General features: G+C 45.7%; 1 protein-coding gene across 5 annotated transcripts; it reads left to right on the top strand.

Moving 5' to 3' along the window:
- The first annotated feature begins 329 nt into the window (after positions 1-329).
- dcdc2c (doublecortin domain containing 2C) lies at positions 330-17178 on the top strand. 5 transcript variants are annotated; one of them, XM_084676911.1, is made up of 13 exons: positions 330-900; positions 1084-1132; positions 1242-1318; positions 1560-1691; positions 1888-2046; positions 2233-2272; positions 6074-6215; positions 7990-8090; positions 8363-8506; positions 9570-9671; positions 12705-12774; positions 15690-15738; positions 17039-17178. In XM_084676911.1, exons 1-12 carry the CDS (start codon positions 611-613, stop codon positions 15704-15706), a joined length of 1323 nt encoding a protein of 440 aa, XP_084533037.1. In that variant the 5' UTR covers positions 330-610; the 3' UTR covers positions 15707-15738; positions 17039-17178. The 5 variants fall into 5 exon arrangements, with proteins under 5 accessions (XP_084533037.1, XP_084533030.1, XP_084533041.1 ...); XM_084676889.1 differs by having other exon boundaries at positions 331-900; positions 2224-2272; XM_084676899.1 differs by having other exon boundaries at positions 331-900; positions 2224-2272; positions 15690-15749.
- The last annotated feature ends 6664 nt before the right edge of the window (positions 17179-23842 follow it).

Raw genomic sequence — 23842 nt, 5'->3', positions numbered from 1 at the left:
AACCAATTAGCTGCCTTTGCAATGGTGAAATCTCTAGTTACCTTGGTATCCTAGTAAACAATTTGATTAGCTCTGAAAAATAGATCACTGCCTGACAGTCCGTGATCAAAAAACACAGGCTGCTACGTAACTAAATTAGTATTTAAATAGGCTACTTATCAACCTGAGAAAAGGTTTTCAGGTCACATAAGACTATTTGTAACTTGCTGTATAATAAAAATCGTATGTGAAAAAAAATCGAAATGTTATAAATATCAGAAAGGACATCCAATTACAGTAGTCATGACATTTCCCTGCACTATCAATTTAGCAACCCGAGTGCTTTCTCCTCCACTTGGTTTCCATGGCAACACATCAAACAACAATTGTGAGACTGGGCAATCAGCCAGTCGCGGCTAACTAGATTTTTAAATCCATGAACAAATTACTCTTAAAAGGAGAGACGCAAATTACAACAACTTGACTAACGGATTCCTGATTAAATGCTCTGCGCTTATCTGGACATCGGTCCGTTTGTTAGCAGATCTTTTGTATCATTACCAACTAATCCAAGGCTAGCAAGTAATTTGACCAGAGTTCGTGAACGTTGGCATCGTTTTAGTTTGTTGTCATGTCTGGCACATCAGGTAGAGCTGTACTTTTTCAGCCTCCAACTAAAACGATTGTCGTGTACAGGAATGGGGATGCTTTCTTTCCAGGACGAAAGTTTGTCGTCAACCAGCGACATGTGTCAACTTTTGGCAGTTTTTTAAGCTCTGTCACACGCGGAGTTGAGGCTTCTTTTGGAGCTGTGAGGAACGTTTACACTCCGAGAGACGGTCACAAAATATTTGACCTGGACAGTTTGCAACATGGGGAGAGATACGTTGCAGCTGGGGGAGAGCGTTTCAAAAAGCTGGAGTAGGTACCTTGTAATTAAGAACCATTTTGCGATGATGACATTTCTTGAATTAATTTGCAGAATTATCAGTCAGAATGGGCAGAATTACTGTACAGTAGGGTTACTGTGTATTGAAGGCTACATAATAGTTAGGCTACACCTTGAGATGTATTGTCAGTCAACAGATGTATTTTGCATTCCAGTTATCATCACATAACAACCAAGAAACCACAGAAAAAGAAGAATGAACAGGTATAAAGGCCAGACTTACTATTATGTTGTCTGCTTTATCATAGACATAGCTAATCATCTTGTGTTGTTCAGAAAATGCACCATCTTTACCCTGTCCTTCCATGCACAGATCCGGCCTGTGGTTCACAGCAGGATAGTTGTTCCAGCTCGTTGGAGAAAAATTATTAATGAGTCATGCACAATCAAGTGAGTATTGATTTAAATAACCCCATACTGTACTTATATTGTAATTGTTAGGTTAGAGTACTGTACTATGTATCCTATTTGTTACAGCTTTCAGTGTAAAATGTTACATTAAAATACATTAGGCTTTAAGGTAATTATACGTTTTAGCCCTAATATTAGAAATGTCCAAGACTGAATAATTGTCAGACATCATGTTATTATACTATAATAAATGGCACGTGTTGTTTTTTTTTTTTTTTAGTGTTTTTACCAATGGAGATTACATGGGTCCTCCAGCTCGGATACTCATCCCAAAGTATACTCTCACAAACTGGGAAAGTGTTTTGGCCATGGTGACTGAGAAAGTACATCTCCGTACAGGGGCAGTGCACAGGTAGGGGAGCACTTTGACTGGCCATTATGTTGCATGATTGCTACAAAGAGACAAAATACAAAGGCTACAATTCTACAGTTTTTCTCCCCATTGCCTTGCTTCAGTTTGAAACTATGTTTAGGATGAGGTAGCCTTTTATTGTATTGTGGCGTAAATATTTTCGTTTAAAATATAACATTTGACGTTTTCTCTTCAGGCTGTGTGCTGTAGATGGAACTCCTCTGCAGGGTCCTATGCAGCTGGAAAACAACCAGTATTATGTAGCTGTGGGAGCAGAGAAGTTTAGGTCGATACCATACTACCACTGGGTCCCCAGCAAAGGCATCATCAGGGACCTCAACCTGCTGGGTCATGGGTGAGACAAACACCCTCCCTCATCTGTTAATCATACAACCCCTAATCTGTCACCATTCCAAATCAGAATCGGATGAATATTTTGGTATGAATCCATCATGCCTAATGCTTGTCCACTTATATTGAATTAGTTGAAGATCCTCTCGCTCTTGCTTTGCTTTGTATTCTTCTGAGTCAGCAACAACAGCCTCCCAGCCGTCAGGAAAGGCCGCTACTCCAGGAATGTGGTGAGTGCCCTGGTGCAGAATCATGTAACACCTAACCTAAGATATCCATGCAGTTGCTGGAAACAGCTCAGTGATTGCTAAGTTATTGCTTTTGTTCTCCTAAATTCCTACATATTTGTTCCATCTGAATATTGCTTTAACACCTCAGCAGAATACAGTTGAAAAGCATGCCTTCGCACACAGCATTTCAATTAACATTTCCAGCGGAGGCGTGAGTCTTGCCTTGTGTGATTGGTTATGAGACCGTCCTATCATCCATCACTGTCTGTGGGAGACATTGAGTTACCATAGCCTTCCACTATGAGGGGTAATCCCCATAGTACCAGCCTGGCCCACTTGATCAAGCACAACCAGCCTCATAGACTCAACATATTCACCAAGGGGCCGTGCATTGTACCAGAACCAGGACAATTTGTTTTGTGATTAGGTGAGACGGTGAGAGAGTCAGAGATGAACACCAAACACGTACAAACAAGAGGCGTAAGAAAAGAACATGCCCACTCAGCATGCTTAAATCGAGATAAGGCTGGTGTGAGAGAACCTAGCCTATCTATTTGGTGTCTGATTGTTCTAACCATGAAAGATGACAGACACCATGACATATGTCAATGATCAGATAGAGAGAAAAAATAAACTGAAGTACACCTTGTGATTGAAATGTCTTCAGTGTAAGAAGATAAAAAAAGCACACTACTTTATCTGTACTGCACATACACAATGTCAACTGTTATCACCCCAAAAGATCTAATTTCTTCAATTAGTCACATTTTGGACTGTGTAGGGACCAATGGGGAATCATAATGTATGCCGTCATCAAAAGGAACAGTTAGACATACAGACTAGTGGCAACACTATCTTTGGCCAGAAGGGGGAGACAGAGACAGCACAATGGCCGTCACTTGTCTGAGCTATTTGATCCACTATTACTCATTCACTGTCTGGAACAGCTCTTCTCCAGCACTCCTCTTGCCTGATCACTCATGAATTCATAAACATGATTTGACCAGTTAATGAGGACCTTTCACAGAAAGATACACGGGAGGGGAAATTGCTCAGTGTAGCTGGATATGTCATCAGTTTGGCTTACTGATTACACGTGTACGTTTATAAGGGTCACGTCCATCATTAATTTCGATTTGACCTCACAAAACAACACCGGTCTGATGTGAAAGGCCTGTAAAAGCCTGCTAACGTGTCCGTGGAGGCTGTGTAAAACGTAACCTTGCTCAGCAACCTTGCTGGGCACGAGAGGTGTCCGTCTGGCCCCGGCCTGGGACTGGGACAGCTGGTGCAGATCAGATCAGACACCAGACTCCGCAGCACACAAAGCCCTGCGGAGGGTAGAGGGACAGGACTCCATGCTACATGCAGTTTTTACAGCCAAGCAAATGGAGGTGCTGTTTGTGGTGATGAGACTGTATGGCTTGTTTTGTTTTCATAGTGGGCCAACGGAGTTGTGTAACGTGTGGTAAATGTTTCCTGTATGCCCTCTTCCTTGGAGGATGCGAGGGGTGCTGCTATCTAGATCTGTTGATCTCATACTGGATGTGGATGGTGTGGCTGTAGTGACTCTATAGTGACCAGAGGAAACTGTTGCTCTGATTCATTTCCTGTGTTTGGCGCTGCTGTTTGGAGACACTGGCGCCTGGCTCACACAGTCACCTGGGCATAGGGCATCTCCACAGAGAACCCTCAGTCTGACATCACCCATGATGCCCCCGCTCTCCCCCATCCTGCCCCTGACATCAACCCCCGACTCTTCCCGTCGCAACACCTCTGCTCCCCTCTGACCTCATCCAGGGTGGGAGAGGCGATACCCAGCCCCAGAGGAAGGCTACGCCCTGGCCGCTGCCTCCAAGTCTGCCCATGGAGGACCAGACCCAGGGAGGGGCTCAGTGATACCGCTGTGCTGGGGTTAGCGGTGGGTGGCTGGCTCTCTGGACACCCTCCCCCCCACTTCACCCATGCTATCATATCACAGGCAGTGTCCTCCCGATGACTCCTCCACACTGCCACTTGAGAGGGCCAGAGATTACACGCTGCTGCCCGTCTCCCCCCGAGTCTCTCCCTGTCTCTCTTTCTGTCTCTTTCTAAACTCTCGATCTCTCTCTGTTTCTCTGTTTCTGTCTCTGTTTCTGTCTCTCTCTCTTTCTCTCTCTCTCTCTTTCTCCCCCTCGCCAGTTCCTGATAGACACAGCCGTCGTCCCCACAGGACACGGCAGATATGTAATGCGGAACAAGGAGCAAATGACTTCAGCTTTTTCCATGGCGGTATTCTCTCAGTGGTGCCGGTACTGTTACTGTACTCCCACTGCTACACAGCACTGCCCCCTCCCCCATACCTCTCCCCCTTCTCCAACCCCTCTCCTCCCCCTCTCTCCCCTCTCTGGAGGGGCACTCTGTTGATTTAAGTGAGAACTGCAGTATTTACATTTTGCTATGAGGCTCCATATATAATATGGTGTTTGTTTGTTTGATAGGTAGGATAGATTAAGTTTGTGATTGTGGACCTTGAGATATACATAAACAAGGATGGTGCTGTGCACATCACTCAAAACCAAATTAGAGGGTTGAAATTGGATTAACAGCATGACACTCCCACAGTCAGAAGCACTTTTGTCTTTGATCTAGTGGCATGGACACCACTCAGTGAACTCTATTTCAACTTTCCCTAACAGAATATCCCAGGCAAAAACTTCTTTGTGTTGTTTTATTTTTCTCCCTCACCAACGGCTGTATACAATTCAAAAGAATATCAACACACTCTGCCGTTGCATTAAAGAATGCAAACAAGAGAAGAAACTCGCTCTGCTAGTCCCTAGACTCTGTGTTAGTGTGCTTGCAAACACCATTGCCTGCAGTGGGTTCTGGTGGAAGCCTGAGATCACTACACAGACCCTGGAGCCTGCCCTGGGATCTACTGGAGCAGCCACAGCACAAAGCACTGCCATCGAAATGCTCTCTGGCCATCTCTCCCTTTCTCCCCCTGTCTCTTTTTCTCGGCCTCTCCCCCCTTCTCTCCTCTCCCTTTAAGGGGAAACATAGCTCACCTGGCTACCCACTGAGGGGATGAACAGTCTGCAAGGAGAAAATTGCCTTTTGTGGGAAGCATTAATTCAGATGTGTACCCTGCTGTCTGAACATCACTCTGAAGTCATCTTCACGCTGCTTTCTGTCTCTCTCTCCCTTTCTCTCTCTCTTTTCTTCTCTCTCTTTCTCTCTGTCTCTCTGTCTCTCTGTCTCTCTCTATCTCCACCCTTCTCTCTCCCTCCCCCCTCTGTTTTCTTGCCATCCAGCCTTTTTTCCATCAATAACCGTCTGCTGAGGAATAAGTTATTCCCTGCGACTCTCCTTTCCCTTTAAGCTTGTTTGGATTTTCATTGTTTGATCTGGCTTGATAAATAAGACGAATGCAGTTAGAAATTCATGGCTGCCCCATTTCATCAATAAATGATTAGTTTGCTGTGTTCCCTGATGATTGATAGGTTGTGCACAGGATGCATTGGAACCAGATGAGTTCAATACATTGGGAGTAGGGGCGGGAGAGGTAGGTGGGTGGGGGGGAAGACTACAAAGCATATCAGCTCATGAAAAATTGAGGTCAGTGGAAAATGTAATAAGGGAAAAAGAAGGCTTGAGAGACTGAAAGAAGGCAAGAACAAGTTGTGTACTAAAAGCACATTAGGTGTAAGACCCCACCACAGTGTTTTGTCTCTTTAAAACAACAACAACAGAGGCTGATGAATCGCGTTGAAATCCAAGCAGAGCGTCTCAATTCACAGAGCCTTTGTTTTTCTGTAGTTTGCTCACCCAGGGTTTGTGGAGGACACAGCCAGAGGCCAGCAAGCAAGGCAGCAGAAGGACTCTTACTTCTATGCCAAGCCTGAAAGAGCTAAACAACAGAAGCAGGTGTCCAGAATACCACTTCTCCTCACCACGGGGGGTAAGCATAGCTACTATATCAAAATGCTTCCCAATGTTACATGTGTGATTTTCCACCACCCACTCCTTTTCTCACTCTCTTTGTGATATGAATTGGACCTGTTGTTTTTTTCTCCATCTTTTTTTAGTATTTTGTTTAGCACTTAGAGTGTGTGTGTGTGTGTGCATTCTTTTCTGTATGTCTGCCTGTGCATGTCAGTATTTGAGTGGAGTGCTAGCAATAGGAGGTACAGGTACACAGAAGAGCTTTCTCTGGAATCACCTGCTCTCCAAAGTCCAACTACATCAGAGAAACACGTTTTGCACCTTTGAGAGAATGCAGCTCTTTGCCGTAAATTTCAAACTGAACAAGACTTCAAACCTCCATCAAGCCCTCTAAATCATAGATGAATTCAATCGGGCCATTTTGTTGAATATGTATCCAGAAAGGCTCGTTAACTGTGCCAGGAAAACAAAATGCTCCAATTTACTCCTGATGGGGGGGAATCAAAACGATCATAAGTTATTCATCACAATAATATAGACTGGAGATCATAAAGCTGACAAAAACAGTCTCTAAGATTGATGGTATTTAGCGTTGTGGCAATTATGCGGTATGAATGTGATATATAGTGGATACAATACACAGTAATTGCACCGATGCCTCCACCAGCCAGCTGTTCAATACATGTTACACCGTAGCCGCGCGCGCGCGCGTGTGTCCGTGCACGCGTGTAACGTGTGTGTGCCCGGCGCCATCTAAACTGTGAGTATGCACCGCCGTTCAGAGACACCATGACATCATAGGAGGAGCGGCCGAGCTCCCGCGGCTCTGCCGTGGCTTCACACGTTCCAGCCGAGCCAGCACTCCTTCCTGGTGATGGAGTAGAGCTTCCGCCGCTCACGCTGGGGCCCGGCATGAGCAGGGTGACTGTCTGTCTGCAGGCCCCTTCTCCTCCCCGCGTTTCCCGACACTTTTCGGACACTTGATCATCCCCGGTGGCATTAGCTCCCCTCATAAACTCATTACTAATGGTTTAAGAAAAACGCGGGGAAAATCCATAGCCTTCTTCTTAACTCCATCAGTGTGTGGCGCTGGGGGACGGTGGCTCTCGGAGCGCTGTTGTTGGCAAGCAGGAGCACAGGCTTTGCCTGTGGATCACTTTCATCACTTGTCTTGATTCTGAACCTGATAGGCGCTCGGATCGCATCCAAATCTCATCTCCGTGAAACAGAACACATCACGCCTGCCCACTGTCCGTGATTCACCTGGGCCCCCGGGGCCCACTGCTTGATATTCCAGAGACAACCTTTTTGTTTTAATCACTGATTATCAATAGTACTTAGATGGAACTTCGGGACGGGTCCAGTAATTCTGTTTTAATAATAGATCTCCCAGAGTCCCAATAGCTTGTTTCATTATTCACGTCCCCCTTCGTGAATCCAGCGACCGCCAAGAAATGTGATTTTGTTGACTGCAGTGTGCAGAGTGTGAGATCCATATTCCCCAGGTGTGGTGAGAGCGACCAGCCAGTGTCAGGGGCCCAGGGACAGCAGAGTGTCTGTACAGGCAGGTGGACCACATTGGTGGGAGAAGGGCCTCGACCCTCAGTAACCTTTCGCTCTGTGTGTGCTTCTCTCTAAATAAATAAATTGCTTGACAGGATCATTGATCACCTCTGAAGTCGAGGAAGCGAAAGGGACAGTGTGTGTGTGTGTGTGTGAGTGTGTGTGTGTGGAAAGTGGCAGGGGGACTGCCAGCAGTAGGGGTAATTGTGATTAATCACTTTTCTCAGAGGGCAGCGTGTTCCAAGCGAAGCACAAGCGGAGGGAGACGGCGGGAGCCCGCGAGGTGCAGGAGGATCACCAGGTGAAGGTGGACTTGCCAATTGATCAGGTAAAAGTGCAGCCTCGCGCTCGCCCAGTGAGCCTGAGCATATGGCCAGGAAACAATTAGGTCAAGGTTTCCCGTTCAGTCTAGTCCTGGACTAAATGCTACATTCAATAGTCTTTAGAGACTGTAGTCAGAAGGTCACTGTGCGAACAAGATATACACATGTAGAATTCCAATGGCTGTTAAACACAATAACAAGCTCCCAGTATGAGAACCCCCCATCTTGTCCCCCCCCCCCCACACACACACACCCTCTCTGTCTTGCCCCACTCCAGGTTGAGGCCAAGGTGGTGGATGAGGAGCAGTACACTCGCAGGTCGTCCAGACCAGGCAGTGGAGCCCAGAGCCCATACAGGACCCTCCTCCAGGACTGCAACACCCCCAGCACCAACAGGCCTCTGTCTGCCTGCTCCAGGATGGTTAGCACTGGCATAAGGGTGGATGAGGAGACCTATTGTTTTGGGGCACTTCAATAAATACAAGCTCCTTCATTTCAAGGAAAACCTGATTAAAAAGAAGGGTTTCTGGACCAGCAGCTACATGCTAAACAGTACAAGCATGGTGACCTTTTTTTGTCTGTTTCATTTTGTATTGTTTTGTGTGACTATCTGTGTGTCTGCCTGTGTGTCTGCCTGTGTGTCTGCCTGTGTGTCTGCCTGTGTGTCTGTCTGTGTGTCTGCCTGTGTGTCTGCCTGTGTGTCTGCCTGTGTGTCTGTCTGTGTGTCTGCCTGTGTGTCTGTCTGTGTGTCTGCCTGTGTGTCTGCCTGTGTGTCTGCCTGTGTGTCTGCCTGTGTGTCTGTCTGTGTGTCTTTCTGTGTGTCTGCCTGTGTGTCTGCCTGTGTGTCTGCCTGTGTGTCTGTCTGTGTGTCTGCCTGTGTGTCTGCCTGTGTGTCTGCCTGTGTGTCTGTCTGTGTGTCTGTCTGTGTGTCTGCCATGTGTGTCTGCCTGTATGTCTGTCTGTGTGTCTGCCTGTGTGTCTGCCTGTGTGTCTGTCTGTGTGTCTGTCTGTGTGTCTGTCTGTGTGTCTGTCTGTGTGTCTGCCTGTGTGTCTGTCTGTGTGTCTGCCTGTGTGTCTGCCTGTGTGTCTGCCTGTGTGTCTGCCTGTGTGTCTGTCTGTGTGTCTTTCTGTGTGTCTGCCTGTGTGTCTGCCTGTGTGTCTGCCTGTGTGTCTGTCTGTGTGTCTGTCTGTGTGTCTGCCTGTATGTCTGTCTGTGTGTCTGTCTGTGTGTCTGCCTGTGTGTCTGCCTGTGTGTCTGTCTGTGTGTCTGTCTGTGTGTCTGTCTGTGTGTCTGCCTGTGTGTCTGTCTGTGTGTCTGCCTGTGTGTCTGTCTGTGTGTCTGTCTGTGTGTCTGTTTGTGTGTCTGTCTGTGTGTCTGTCTGTGTGTCTGCCGGTGTGTCTGCCGGTGTGTCTGTCTGTGTGTCTGTCTGTGTGTCTGTCTGTGTGTCTGCCTGTGTCTGCCTGTGTGTCTGTGTGTCTGGCAGGAGTCGTCAGGAGCAGGGGAGGGCCAGGAGTCAGGGAGGGGCACTGGGCTCACCAGCTCCAGACACGGAAGACTCAAGTCTCCTCTTCTGGCAGAGACCCAGGTACAGCATCGTCACACACACACACACACACACACTTGCTCCCATCACGCACACACACACACACACACACTTGCCCCCATCACACACGCACACGCCCATGCACGCACATGCATGCACACACACTCACACACACAAAAAGCAGGCAGCAGGCTTATCTGCAGCACCATGCTTGTGGCTCAGCTACAGCATGAGCGTGCAGACCAGCAGAGAAGACTGTCTGATTCATGTCAAGCAGCGACCATCACCACATTTACTCTGCTTTCATATCTGTGCCTTATTCTGGTTGTTATGTGCCTGGTAACGAATGGAGCACCACTGTGTGTACAGATGTTTTTGCATGGATGGGGGCTTTCCAGAAATTACACTCATTTAAATACACTTATTCAGCTCTAATAATCCTCAAGAGGACGTAAAACGAGCCCCATAATGGTGATAGAACACACAGAGTAGTTTGGTCATATTACTATTACTCGCCGTTTCATTCAGCTTTGAAAATAAGAAGATATTGAGTCTGATTTAAGCAATGAATAAAACAAAACATTTCTCTGTAATGAAACCAGGTCCAAGCAAATGAAACTGCACCACAGGGAGATATTTTGTGTGTTGCAATGATTTTTGCAAAGGCATGCACTTTTGCAATAAAGATATTCTTATTTGAATAATTATTGACTACAAGGGGGATACTTATGACCCGGTTAAAGTCCTCATCAATAGTCTAATTCATTACTTATCGCTTTTAAGCCTGCATGGATATTGCTGAATCAGAGTGTGTATAGATTGTTGGAATGACCATTAGGTAAGCAGTACTAATGTTTTCTGATTCCGACTCATTTGAGCAGTCATCATCACCACCGCTCCAAACCTCTTTTGATGGGAGACAGCTACTGAATTCAGTAGGATATTATGATTGTGGTATTTAATTTACTTCATATCCCATATTCAATAGAACCCAGACATACTGCACGACAGCAAACACACTGTTAACTCCCTAACTTCAGAATACTCAACTGTTTTAGAAACTGATTACATTAAAGTACATAAAAAGTTAGTTTTTTTTTTTTTTACTAAATAAGAATTTGTACAATCTATTATAGATTGATTGTATTAATTGTATATTTATTGTTTACTGCTTACTTATGTGATGACTTAAATAGTTTGATGTAATCAGTTTGCACAAATGTTTGGAGCTAACCCCTTATCAGAGATAACAGTGTATCAAGTGGTGTTCAACATTACAAAGTTGCGCCTTCATAGGCTGACGATTGGATAGTCTGATGTGATTAAAAAGGAGTGACTTGCAATATTTCAAAATGTCACAGAGGGATAATTAAGGTGTTGTAGCTGCACTTTTATATATGTGTCTACCTTTATTAGAGCTATTTATGGAAGATTTACTGAGAGTGGAAATGATGGCAGGTGGGGACTTTGAGCAAATTATTTGGCCAACCAACATCCAACCATTACTCAGCCCCCCCGCCCCAGTCCTGTATGGAGAGAAGCAGACTGTTCCTGCGTCTCTCCTGCCACCTCATCATGTACACTGCTGGGAATGATAATAAGAGATATATGTACCTCTATGACTCATAGTTTGAACTGGGTTTTGAATAGATTGCCTCCCACTTTGGCAGGCCTTGTGAAATGCACCTCTCATGCTACTGCTGCCGTTTATACAGTGTATTGATGACCAAATTCAATTACATGATTGCATTCCCAGCCAAGCGTCCTGCCTCTGTTTAGATGATTCATGGTTGTGGGGTTGGGATAGTGAATAGTTACAGTGGTGAGGTAGTGTGATATTGACCTGGCCACACAAAGTAAAGAGTTATGAGGAATGAGCAGAGCTGGCTGGCAAGGCTGTCTGGGGCTGGCCGTGTCTGTCAGCCTAGCCCAGCAGACAGACCCTGTGCATGGAGGCTGGGGACATCTTAAGAGCTAGACGTCTCTTCCTAAGGCGTTGATTGGCATTTGTAGTGTTTCTGGATTGATCTCGTGAGATGAGGCAGTTCTTTAATAGTCCATCTAGAGCTGGAAGTCACTGCATTTAGCTGTGCACTCTGCTAACCAGTTAGTGTACATCGTTAGCCTTTCTCTTGTTTACAAGTTGGAATGTGTTCATGTAAGAATGTTAACAGGCTAGCAGTGGTCGGATACGCTCAGGCTAAGGGTTGTTTGAGTTGGTTTGATTTCTGTTTACTACTATCGTTTGTTTTGATTTAACGATATAGACTGATTTATCAACCAGTCAGCTAAGCATTTTTTCTTAATTAATATTGTTAGAAGTGCCAATACAACTAGGGATGTCTGATCAATCGTCTTCCTCTCCTTAAGAATTTTGTGATAAGAAATCAGATAGTTATTGATCTGGCCATCGACCTCTCCTATTCTTTACCAATGCAATTTCTTTTCATTTGTCTCCGACAGTTTTGTGGCTTCTATTTCCCCCAGCTCTGGTTGGTTGTTTCAAAGGGCCCCCTCTCTCTCACGCAAGGTCAACTATAATCAACCCCAGACAATGTCACCAGCCTTTTGCAACAGAAGACTGGTCCTCTGGGCTTTTAGGACCTACTGCATTATACCATTCAATTACTGTTCATTAGCTAGTGTACTGCCATTAATCAGACTGAGATGTACTTCTAGTCTTCAGAAGGGACATTGAACCAGCAGGAAAAAAAACACTGTCTGTTTATTCCTGTGTCCTGTCTAGGGTACACACTGAAGCACAAAGAAAAAGACTGCTGGGAACCTAGCTATCTATAATGTGTTTCCCAACTCTACTTCTTTCCCTTCCTCTGTCTCTCTGTCTCTCGCTCGCTCTTTCTCGCTCTCTCACTCTCTCTCTCTGTTGTTGTACCTCTACTATATCTCTGAATGTAAGGAAGGGAGGGTGTAGGGTGACATATAGTGCATGTGCGGAGTGGGATTAGGAATATGATCTATCACTCTGAGGAGAAAGCTGACAGATTTACTGAATCAGGCCACATATGCATTGAATATGACTAGATGATGATAGGACACTCTGATTTATGTTGCAAGGAAACTAGAGAGGAGGAGGCTTCTTCAAAGCAGTACGGGATACGGTCACGGATGTCCAAGTTCTTCAAGGGTAAGTTCATCAAAGCATTTAGGCCTAGTAGTAGTAGTAGTAGTAGTACTTGTAGTAGTAGCAGTAGTAGTAGTAGTAGTAGAAGTACTAGTAGTAGTAGTAGTAGAAGTACTAGTAGTAGTAGTAGTAGTAGTAGTAGTAGAAGTACTAGTAGTAGTAGTAGTAGTAGTAGTAGTAGAAGTACTAGTAGTAGTAGTAGTACTAGTAGAAGTACTAGTAGAAATACTAGTAGTAATAGTAGTAGTAGTAGTAGTAGTAGTAGTACTTGTAGTACTTGTAGCAGTAGTAGTAGTAGCAGTAGTAGTAGTAGTAGTAGAAGTAGTAGAAGTACGAGTACTAGTAGTAGTAGTAGTAGAAGTACTAGTAGAAGTACTAGTAGTAGTAGAAGTACTAGTAGTAGTAGTAGTAGTAGTAGTAGTAGTACTAGTAGTAGTAGTAGTAGAAGTACTAGTAGTAGTAGTAGTACTAGTAGAAGTACTAGTAGAAGTACTAGTAGTAATAGTAGTAGTAGTAGTAGTAGTAGTAGTAGTAGTAATAAGAGTAGGCTGGTAAAAGTATAATAGGAATAGTGGTAATAAAGTAGTAGTGGTGATAGTAGTAATAGTAGCAGTGTAGTAGTTGTAATAATAGTATTAATTGTAAAAATAGTAGTATCAGCTGTAGTAGAAGTAGCAGTATGGTAATAATAGTTGTTGTAGTAGTATTGCTAGTAATAGTAGTAAGAACAGTAGTAGTGGCAGTAGCAGTAGCAACAGCAAAGCCCGGCCTTGCGTCGACTCCCCCCGCTCCTTGCAACACCGTTGAGCCTAATGTAGACATAAAGAGACCACTAATACACTTGGCATTAGTAGCTCTCGCTCACATGTCACCGGATCCACGGCCTCCACATCTGGGACAGCTTCTCAGGCTGATGGAGAACATCTGCTCCAGGGCCTACACTCCTCCCTCTCACATGACTTTGTCCAGTATTAAAGGCACCTGCACATCAAGGTGTCTCCTACCAAGCCCAAGGATTACTCTCCACTCTGGACTAACCCCCACCACTCCCCTGTCATGCTGCCGCCACGGATAGGCCAACAATTACATGTGACTCGTTATAGATTTAAATGAATTGAACAATGACTGTCCAAAGCACACTGTACGCCCATCTCCTAATCTGAGAAACATACTGTTGAATGATAACAAGGAGTCCTACAATACTTGTACCAGTAATGGAAGCATGACATTTTTCCTCTGGGAGTGGATGTGCCTTGCACTTAGTTCAGGCAATTTGGCTCTGATTGGCTTGAAAACATAGGCTTCAGGCTGCTACCGCTCAGCGTTTCCAGGATGTTCTATTGTCCCAGGGAGAATTCCATAGGTGACTAAATAGAGAAGGAGTTGGCTCTCCAGGTGGTTATTACTGTCCTAGCTCTGAGACCTGTCACGGTGTGACACCAGGAAAATCACTGCATCCTACTCTAACAGCAGGTACCCACCTCTCCCCTCCACTCTCCTCTACCCACCTCTCTCCTCCACTCTCCTCTACCCACCTCTCCCCTCCACTCTCCTCTACCCACCTCTCCCCTCCACTCTCCTGTACCCACCTCTCCCCTCCACTCTCCTCTACCCACCTCTCCCCTCCACTCTCCTCTACCCACCTCTCCCCTCCACTCTCCTGTACCCACCTCTCTCCTCCACTCTCCTCCTCTGTTCTCCCCTGGAGCCCCCACACTGTCAACACACTGGGCAATCTCACAAGCAACAGTTAACACTGTCTTATTTCCATTACACACAAAATGGAGACATGCACGCACACAAACTCTCTTTATATACTGAATGGACCTGGGGTCTGTCGTGTAGATTGTCAGTGGATGGAAATATGGCCCCGTAAAGTTCTGCTCCCCCGCCTGAATAGAAATGCTCACATTAGGGGGTCCCAGTTATCAATCAGCGCTTCAGGATATTGGTGTGGCTCCACTCCACCCCTGTGTCCCTGTTCTCCTTATGCACACCGCCGCTTGTTTACATCTTTCTCACTGGGTTTGAGTGGGTCTGAATGAGGGCTCGTATTCACTGTCACAGCCAGCACAGATCTGTGGGCGCCACTCCAGCCCAAGCCCCGACTGAAGGGCCTCAGGACTGCAGTCGAGGGGAGGATTTAGAAATTGTGAAGGAAATGCAAAGGGATCACCAAGTCTAACGGAGCCCACCGCTGCCTGCTTTCCATCAGAATGTCCCTGTCCATGCCAATCCTTATCCTTGATGGGAATTTTCCAGTTGAGGGAAATAGGAAACCTATTCGCAAATGTAAATCTACCTTCAAAGTACTTTCCTCTCCCTCCTCCGTATTTGCAGGCAGGTTTGGATTAGGTATGCCTTCCTGTGCTGGGGGTGCAGTGTCACGCCTCCCGTGGAACGCGCTGCAGAGACAATGTTGTTGTGCTCTCTCAGTTTGCTGAGATTCTCCTTCAAAAGTTATTGGCAACATGAACAATGGCTTTGTAATTTATGATGTCTGTTAGAGCTGCTGACAGAAGTTGTAAAGCATCTTGATTGATTGGTGATATGAGATGTGTGCATTCACGGTATATTGTCCCCTGCGTGCGCATTCTACATGCGTGCTGCCGTGTGGCTGGGTGTGTGTCACGGATAAATTATTCCCTGCACCAAATTAATGTGTTGTAAATCACTCTCGAAACTGTGGGAGTAGGGCCTGAATGACGACCTTTACGGCTATTTGACTTTAACTCTTATCTATGTTAATCACCTCTCTATAATGCCGGTGTGAAAAACGTCATATCCATGAAAGGTCGTTGTTGTGTGGTACACAGTAAGTCCAAAACATTTAGGATTTTACTAGGCAGAAAAAAACTGTCTGTAAATGTACTTTCTTCCTAGCGATTCTAATGTCTCTCCCCTTATGATTCTTCCAGAGAGAAGTAAAAAATGAGCCGGAACCACAACTGTATGATTTTCAGTCAGGTGAGTGAGCGGTGAGTCACTTTGAGTCTGATGAACTTGTGATGAACTGAAACATTGTACATTGTTGGCTGCTCCACGGCCAGGGTACAGTGTGCAAGTTCCCCATGCAGTCCATTTGGAAATGTGATGAAATGTTGAGAGAAGATATTAAATGGTAGTGAACCCGCGGCACAAAAGGCCTCCTGATATCCGTGACAGATTGGTAATTGCATGTTCCATGCATGTTTGAGCCGACAATACATTTCAAGATGCGTTTTATTCGAACTCATTCATTCCGCTCGGGCGCTAGTTCACACTCTGATACAGTAGGTACCCCTGGGGATGGGGAACTTGAAGGGGAAAAGAAAACCTTTGTGAACTACAGCAAAGTTGGAGTGAAAACGTACGGTTTTACTTCTCATTCATCACATCCATGGCATGAAAAGCCTTCAAAAGGCTGCTCCACCAGCACTGCGTTTTTAACACGGAAAAATAATAAGTTCCAAAGACACTCGCGTGGAGAATGAACCATTGTGATGTGAGGAGAGAGGGAGGGCGAGAGAGTGAGACAGCAAGAGAGAGAGAGTGGGTGGGAGAGTAAGCGAGAGAGGAGAGAGAGAAAGCGTGAGGAGAGGCGTCTTGCCTGCGTGTGATCTTGTCTGCCGTTCTGACAAGGGGCCCTTATGAAGAGCTGAGAGCGCCACTGCCCAGTTACACATTAGCTTTGATTGCCAGTTTGCTCTGTTCCTAGCTATGCTTTGAACCACATCACTAGATGAAAGCCAACCTTGTCCGGCGTGTCCACTCCACACGCTGCTGTTGCTTATTTTCTTCAGGCCCCATCAGGGGCTTTGTAGACTTTTGTATGTCTTTTTTTTTTTTTTTTTTTTACATGCCGGGACGTGATGTATAATTTATCATACAATACATCTCAAGACAGCGCCCATCTCTGCTACTATTTTAATCTAATCTCTCTCTTTTGACTTTTTTCCCCATTGCGTCTCATGTTGACAGACAGTGTGGTCAATCTATGTTACCACTAAGGTATGCCTTTGTTGTGTTGGGATGATGTTCTTTGATATTTTTGGCCCCTGTGGCACCGAATGGAGCACCATGCTATGTCTCTTTCTGCACTCCTCGCTCTCTCTTTCTCCTCCCCTCTTTCTCTTGGTCTCCCTCTTTATTTTTCCATTTCTTCCTCGCTCTCTTCCACCCTCCCTTTTCTCCTCATGTCTTCAACCTGTTTTGTCCATCTACGTCTGTCGGTTTGTGTGTTTTTTTCTTCTTGAATCACTCTCTCTCTCTCTGTCCCTGCCGTCAGATTTCTTGGAGCTGGGGCAGGGCTGGAGCGTCTGACAGAAGCCAGGACCTCGCGCCCCCCTCAGTCACCAGCGGCGGCTCATCCACAAGATGAAACAGTGTTATAAACCAAATAAAAATGTCTTGCCTTTTGACAGCCCAGCCGTGGATATATGGCCTCTTATTTCAAGAATATATTGCATAATTATGTATGGTTATGAATATTACATGGAGTCTCACACTGAGCGCATGGTAAGATGCCTAATTGTGGAGTTTAATTATTAAGAAGCAAAGGTCCTGTGCGGCTTTCTCGAGAAGCACTTTTGATAAATTATTTTTTGTAGTTTTCTGATGAATTATTTTGGGGGCTTGCGCCTAATCAGCAGGCTTAGTGGCCAGTGTAACTGCTCTGGAGAGAGACTTATCTGCCCGTGGAGAGGAATTACTATGCTGATTAAATCCACTGGAATCAACTAATAACTTAATGATATTGGAGTGGATAAAAAAAAGGACTCGGTCGGCTCACAGTGGTGGCCATTAAGAACATAGAGGCATGGTGATGAGTGGGAGGAGGGCTGTTGACGGTGACCCCATAGCGCCTGTTTAATTCCTCTGTGTGACATGGAGAGAACACTGTTGAAGATCTTAGTAGACAAGAGTGTGTGGTAACTCCAGCACAGTGGAGCGTCACTCCTACAGTCCTGTTCATATGAAGCACCAATAGACCTTGTGGCAATGAAGAGGACCGATGGAACGACCCAAACTTCCTCGTACCCATCTTAAATAATTATCATTATAAGATATGGAAGCCGGAGTGCAATAAGTACTTTTTTTAATCAAAATGTATGTTCTTATTAACTCCGAGGAGTTCAGAGTGTTATTCCCAAGTATCTGAACAGTGCATAAACAGCATACCATCTGAAATCACACAAAGTAGCCAACAGAAATCATCCATAGGGCCTTATGTTTTATTAAAGGCAATAAGAATCATTGACCCGCTTCATTTTAGTTCCATGTTGCACTGTGAGTGTGAACAGTTTCTTCACTTCACTCTAGAATCTCAGAAACGAGGTAGGTTCCCTAATACAAAATGCATGGCAGTCTCACACTTAGGGAATACAGTCAAGCAGCTTTTTGCAAGCCAGCACAAATAGCTAAATAATTGATTGTTGATGGACGTGCGAAGGTCTAGCGGAGGGTGTCCAGCAGTGTTGGGTCTGGATCTCTCCCCCCGGGCGAGCGCCTGACTGCCTGTCAATGATGTGTCAGTCGTCTGTGGCAATGCACTCTGGAAAAACACCTGTCCATTTGACCTGTGGTGAGAAAACATCCGCCCTCAGCTCAAGGTTGTGACAGACGGGAGTAGTTCCTGTGGGTCAAAGAGCAAAGCGAGCGGGGGCAGTCTGAGGAGCAGAAGACTGTCTGCTCCAGACCTGTGTCAGCACCGAGAGCAAAATAGAAAAACTCCATTGAGTTGAGTGACACGTTAGACATCGAACATGTAAAAAAAAAAAAAACAAGGTGTGTGCGCAAACACGTGTGAGATGTGTGCACTTAAGAGAGCCGGCAAGTAGAGGAGAAAGATAGAGGGCAGTGTGTGTACTACCAGACACCCAGAGAAGGCCCCTAGCCGACAGCTGGTCCTGTAAAGCCCTGTTAACACTGACATCATCCAGAAGCACCAGGAGGCCACTTCTCCCCTCTCACTCTTCCGGCCGGCCAGCCAGTGGCCAGTGCTAATGGCTGGGAGCGGGTCTAAAAGCTCCCAGTGTGATAAGATGTGAGTCAGATGGAGACTGTATCAATGGGCCATGGACTGATTATGCCGTGATGAGGACATGGGCTAAAAATAAAAACAAATGGAAAAAGGGCAAGATGATATCCTTCTCAGACTGATGACTGCTGTGGAGTGACTGTAGACACAAAGTCCGGGTGTGAGAGGTGAGGGAGGGTAGGAGGGGGGGAAGCGACAAGAGTTTGCGCGTTCATGTATGTGTGTACTGTGTGAGCGGTTTTCCAGCTCCTCAACTGTCTTGACCTTCAGGGAAGTTGGCTGCATGGGGACAGTAACTAGAGAAAGACATGGACTATAGCGTATGCACATGGATTATTTTATTCATCACAAATGCAAGGTTTATCAAAAGACAAGTGACTTAATGCTAATTTGCTCAACCTCAAACTGTGCTGTATTTTGCTTACAATTTAAACCTTCCTTCAGTCCTTGATTAGATTACCCAAGACTGAAACAAGAACCAGACTGTTTTGCTGAAAGTCATATGTACCGCATGGCGCATGCAGAAAGAACCAGCTTACTCCCTACATCTTTTTCCATTCCTCTAATGCTCGCTCTTTCCCTACCTTCCCCTTTCTCTCTCTTTCCCTCTCTTTCTCTCTCTCTCTCTCTCTCTCTCTCTCTCTCTCTCTCTCTCTCTCTCTCTCTCTCTCTCTATCTTTCTATCTCTCTCTCTCTCCCCTCTTCTGTGTTCCTGTCCTCAGTAAGATGGATGCCTGTGTTCCCAGGGCAGATGGTCATGTTGTTCCTGTGTGTATCGAGCACACACTTTAACACCCTGCCTGCCTGACTTCCTCTCTGCCTCCCTCCCTCCCTGCCAGCCAGCCAGCATGCCTGCCTAACGCCCTTCCTCCCTTCCCTCACCTCCCTCTCTCCATCCCTCTCTCCCTCCCTTCCACCCCTCCCTCTCTCACCATCCCATTCTCCTCTTCCCTTCCTTCCTTCCCTCCCTCTCTCTCTCTTTTTTCCTGCCTCCCTGCCTAGCCTGACGAGACACTGCCTGGGGAGATGACTGCACCACAGCATGAGCATGTGGCTCTGCTCCTACCCGCATGGGCGGTGACACCTTTAAGGGTGGGGTGTTATGCTCCAACATATGCCCAAACACAGGTGCATTACCTTTCAAGGGACACACTTTCCGCTGTTCAGCAACATTATTGTCAACACTATGTTATCAGGCACACTGAATGTCTTGAAGTGGGTACAAACTACAGGCGAAACATATGACCCTTACCCTGCTCAGTACTGAGAGAACAAGCTGTTTTCTCTTGTGCTGCACTGCAGTTATGGTTGCAATCACTGGGATTTATAACATCTCCCCTGTTATCTGGAAATGACATTAACATGCACTCCTGGGTGCAGGATTACCTTATTCACAAGACACATTCTTTTTCTATTGGGCGTTAACAACATGCACCGTATAATGTTGCAGGCACCCGTCATTTACGGTATGGTTTTGACTGGTTTCTTCTCAAAGGGCACTGTTGTTGAGATCCTCCGCTCTCCCTCCATCATCCTCACGCCCTCAGCGTAGCCTCTCTGATTGGCTGCCGTTTTGCATAATGGCGACCCATGTCTTTTTGATAGATTCATTTCATTTCACGGCCGTGATAAACTTTTATAACAGCTATCATTTACCTGCAACATATGTGGACCTCTTTAGGTGATCTGCGCTACATTTCTGTGATGATCTAAGGATGATAAATCACACCATGGACGTAAATTATACCTCTGAACTCCATGGCTATATATCCCTCTCTTGTGGGTGCATATGTAAATTCCAGAAGGCACTGATGTGCTCTGGGAAATTGCAGTCTTTGTCTACCTCCAACCTCCCTTCCCCTGGACCTACCGTTACCATAACCTTCATTTCAATCTCAGCACGCAATCTGAATATTGTCCCTTAGCTGTTCCTATCAGATCTAATGAATGTACTGCCCTAAAGGTGAGTGCCATAATTGATTAAGAACCATAATGTTTTTGCCGGGGCTGGTGTGGGTGTCGGGGACATCAAAGCCCTGGCGCTCGCTGCCTCAGATTCATCCTGCTTAATGAGGAAATGGGGAGAGAGCTTCTGGGTCACCGTGTGAACATGCCCCGACGAGGTCACTTCAAAGGCGGGATAATGACGGATTAAGTCTAAATCACAGCGACGGTTTAGTCTCTGCATTACATCCTGCTGCCTGCTTTGCATTTTATTAACAAATCATCGCAATATGATCTGGTAAAATGCGTCTGCCTTTAATTTCCCTTGTCCATCTTGTTCTCTGTGAATCTCCCCTGATCCAGATTAGGGGATATGCTGTGAGCAACACGGTGGGCCTTTTATAAACCCTTGATGGTGATGAAATATCCTCTTATTATGGTCTGTATCTCCTTATGCGTTCATATTTTAATGCCCTGCTCTCCCCACATGCTTAATTGCTTCTTGGGGATGATGTCATCATGGAATTAGAATCAGCCCAGAATGGACACATGAGTTCCATGTACATGAGACTATCTGGGACCATCATGTTCAGAATAATGATATATGTTTTTTGCAGACCTACTGTAAATATACTCCTTTCATCCCAAGCTTGTATTGTTTGATACCAAGGTGATACCTGTTTAGGCACCTGCCAGTTTTAAGCCTTATAACTGATCCTGGCCTCTTACCCTCTAAGTTATAGGACTATCCTTCATATGTCAATAAAGTGGACATTTGCGTTTGCTAGCCTCTCACAAGGCAAGAAGAAACGAGACCTTCAATGGTTCGACCTGTCCAACCATGTCCGCTCCACTGCAGTGTCCATCTTGGGAATAGCTGTTGGCCAAGGGCTGATGAGGACCTCAGTGTAAGTGCTCTTCTCTCTGAGAGGACAGGCTGTCAGCCGAGGATATGGATATATATTACCCATGCTCCTCTCCTTCAGAGCCCAGCCCATCATCATGACCTTTGCCCCTCTCTGTGACTCCGGTTAGAGTTCTGTTTCTGCCGCCGCGTAGCTCGCTGAGCTGAAGGAGGGGAGCCACTCGGGGACGATGAGTGCAGCTCAAGTGATTTATGCACCTGTTGGCCCTCCAAGAGCACTCATGCAGTCACTCTCATCTACACCCCGCACCCTCACACACAATTAGAGGAGCCAGGTGTGAGTTTGCCGCTGAAGAAAAGTGTTGTTTATGGCACGCCATGAGTTGCTGATGACTCAACCATCGGTACGACAGGGGTCAAAGCAGAGTCAAGTTTTGACTGACATGGGAGGGACTTCGAAACCGCCGCGCTAATCTGGATTAGCCTGAATGATGTTTACATACATTCATACATACATGCTCTTCTTAAAACACTTGGAAACACATGCGTAATCCAGGATCAAAAGGTTAATGTGATAAGAAGCATGTACTTTGTAGTGTCTGCTTAGCAGGGATTAGCTGAGGGTATAGCTGGTGGAATTGGGCCTTCCACCCCTGCCCAGAGAGGGAAATCACACTCATTTGCAAAAGGCTCAGAGGTGGCTCTCATTTCACCTAAGCTCTCCTATGTTTAATTGGCCTCATTATGTGATTAACTTAGCAAATTTACCTCTTCCCCTCAAGGGCACAGCATAGACCAGTAGCTGAGCAGGAAGCTTCCCAAAGTCACTCCATCATAGAAATGGACCGTGTCAGCGTTTAAAGAGAGCTGGACATTGTACCTGAAGTTTCAATGAACATTTCCAAGGTCTCAGCAATATTGTTCAGGCTGTACAGTGCTAGCTGCCTCTAATGAGTTTGACTTGTAGGGTAGGAGCAGTGGGCTTGGTGCTCTAGGAGAACATAGCGCCGTGTGTATTGGTGTTGGACATGTTGAGGGCTGTAACAAACCGTGCAGGAGAGCAAATCACTATGTGGCAGTCGGCTATACCCCCACTCTTATATTTATGCAATGATCTCCAGCTGTTCGGTAGGCGACCGTAGATATTGGTTGCATATTGTTTTTCCTCCCTTTGGGGAATACAACAAATGAAAAGTAGATGAAAAACAAAGGCCATGATGTTAATCTATCTTGTCATCATTGAATTCTACTATTCCTTGGTGCATTCCTTGACAGCCAGAAAGACCGGCCAGTAAAGTGCCAATTTAACTGGTGCACTTGTTATTTGCCTGCAGAGTTATTCGGCTGCTTCCTTTTTTAATGACCAATGGCAGGGCTGGGTGCGACCAAGGGAGGGGAGGAGGCAGGAGGAGAAGAGTTTACAAATGGGATCCATCATTTTTCATGCAGAGGGGTGACATCCCTCTGTCAGCCAATTTCGCTCCGATAGCTTCTCCCCTGGATCATTGATATCTGCATTAGGGACCTTTGTTAAAGGTCTCATCTAAATGCATTGAAAAACGCCTTGCTCTCCTGTGTACTTCCTGTCGTAGTGTGTGTGTGTGTGTGAGAGTGTGTGTACATGTATGTGTGTTTTGCTCTTGCTGAGATGTGCCGACTTGGCTTTGTCTACATTAAGGTTAGGCTGTGGCAAAGCAATATGGTGTTGTTGAACCCTGGTGAGAAAGAAAACAAACAATCCGATACTAAGAAAAACAACAACTAAAAACAACGCAAAGCCTGAGGATAACGATCATAAAACAAAAAAAAATCCGCCAAAAGGTACATATCGGTAATAGAAGTTCTGTAGAATATAATTATTATAACCCACATGTTAAGAACAGGGAGTAAACTTGTGTCAAGGGACTGGATACAATGGAACATGAACACACCAAAAGACTTCAATCGGAAATTGGTTTGTGTCCATTAGCCAAAACACTACAGAAGCACTTCATTTTATCTCACTAAAACCCATCTCCCAAACTCTCCTCACACCTAGTGCCCCCCTCTACTTTAGAAATAGCCCTGACTTCGCTTCTGTTCAAAACGCTGTAATTGGCTATTCCCGTCAGTCCATTTTACCGTGCAAAACGAGACCCAACAGCAATGATCAAGAGCTCACCTGGGCTTGAGCCTGATGTCATTGCCTATCCACCGTCTCCTCGGCAACAAGCCGGCAGATTCATTTCCTGTCTGATGAAAGA

This window comes from Hypomesus nipponensis, chromosome 3, assembly GCF_054491055.1.
Source record: "Hypomesus nipponensis isolate SF chromosome 3, ASM5449105v1, whole genome shotgun sequence".
In the NCBI taxonomy this organism is placed as follows: domain Eukaryota; kingdom Metazoa; phylum Chordata; class Actinopteri; order Osmeriformes; family Osmeridae; genus Hypomesus; species Hypomesus nipponensis.
The sequence above is the reverse complement of the archived record's forward strand: the minus strand, read 5'-3'. Positions and strand labels throughout refer to the sequence as shown.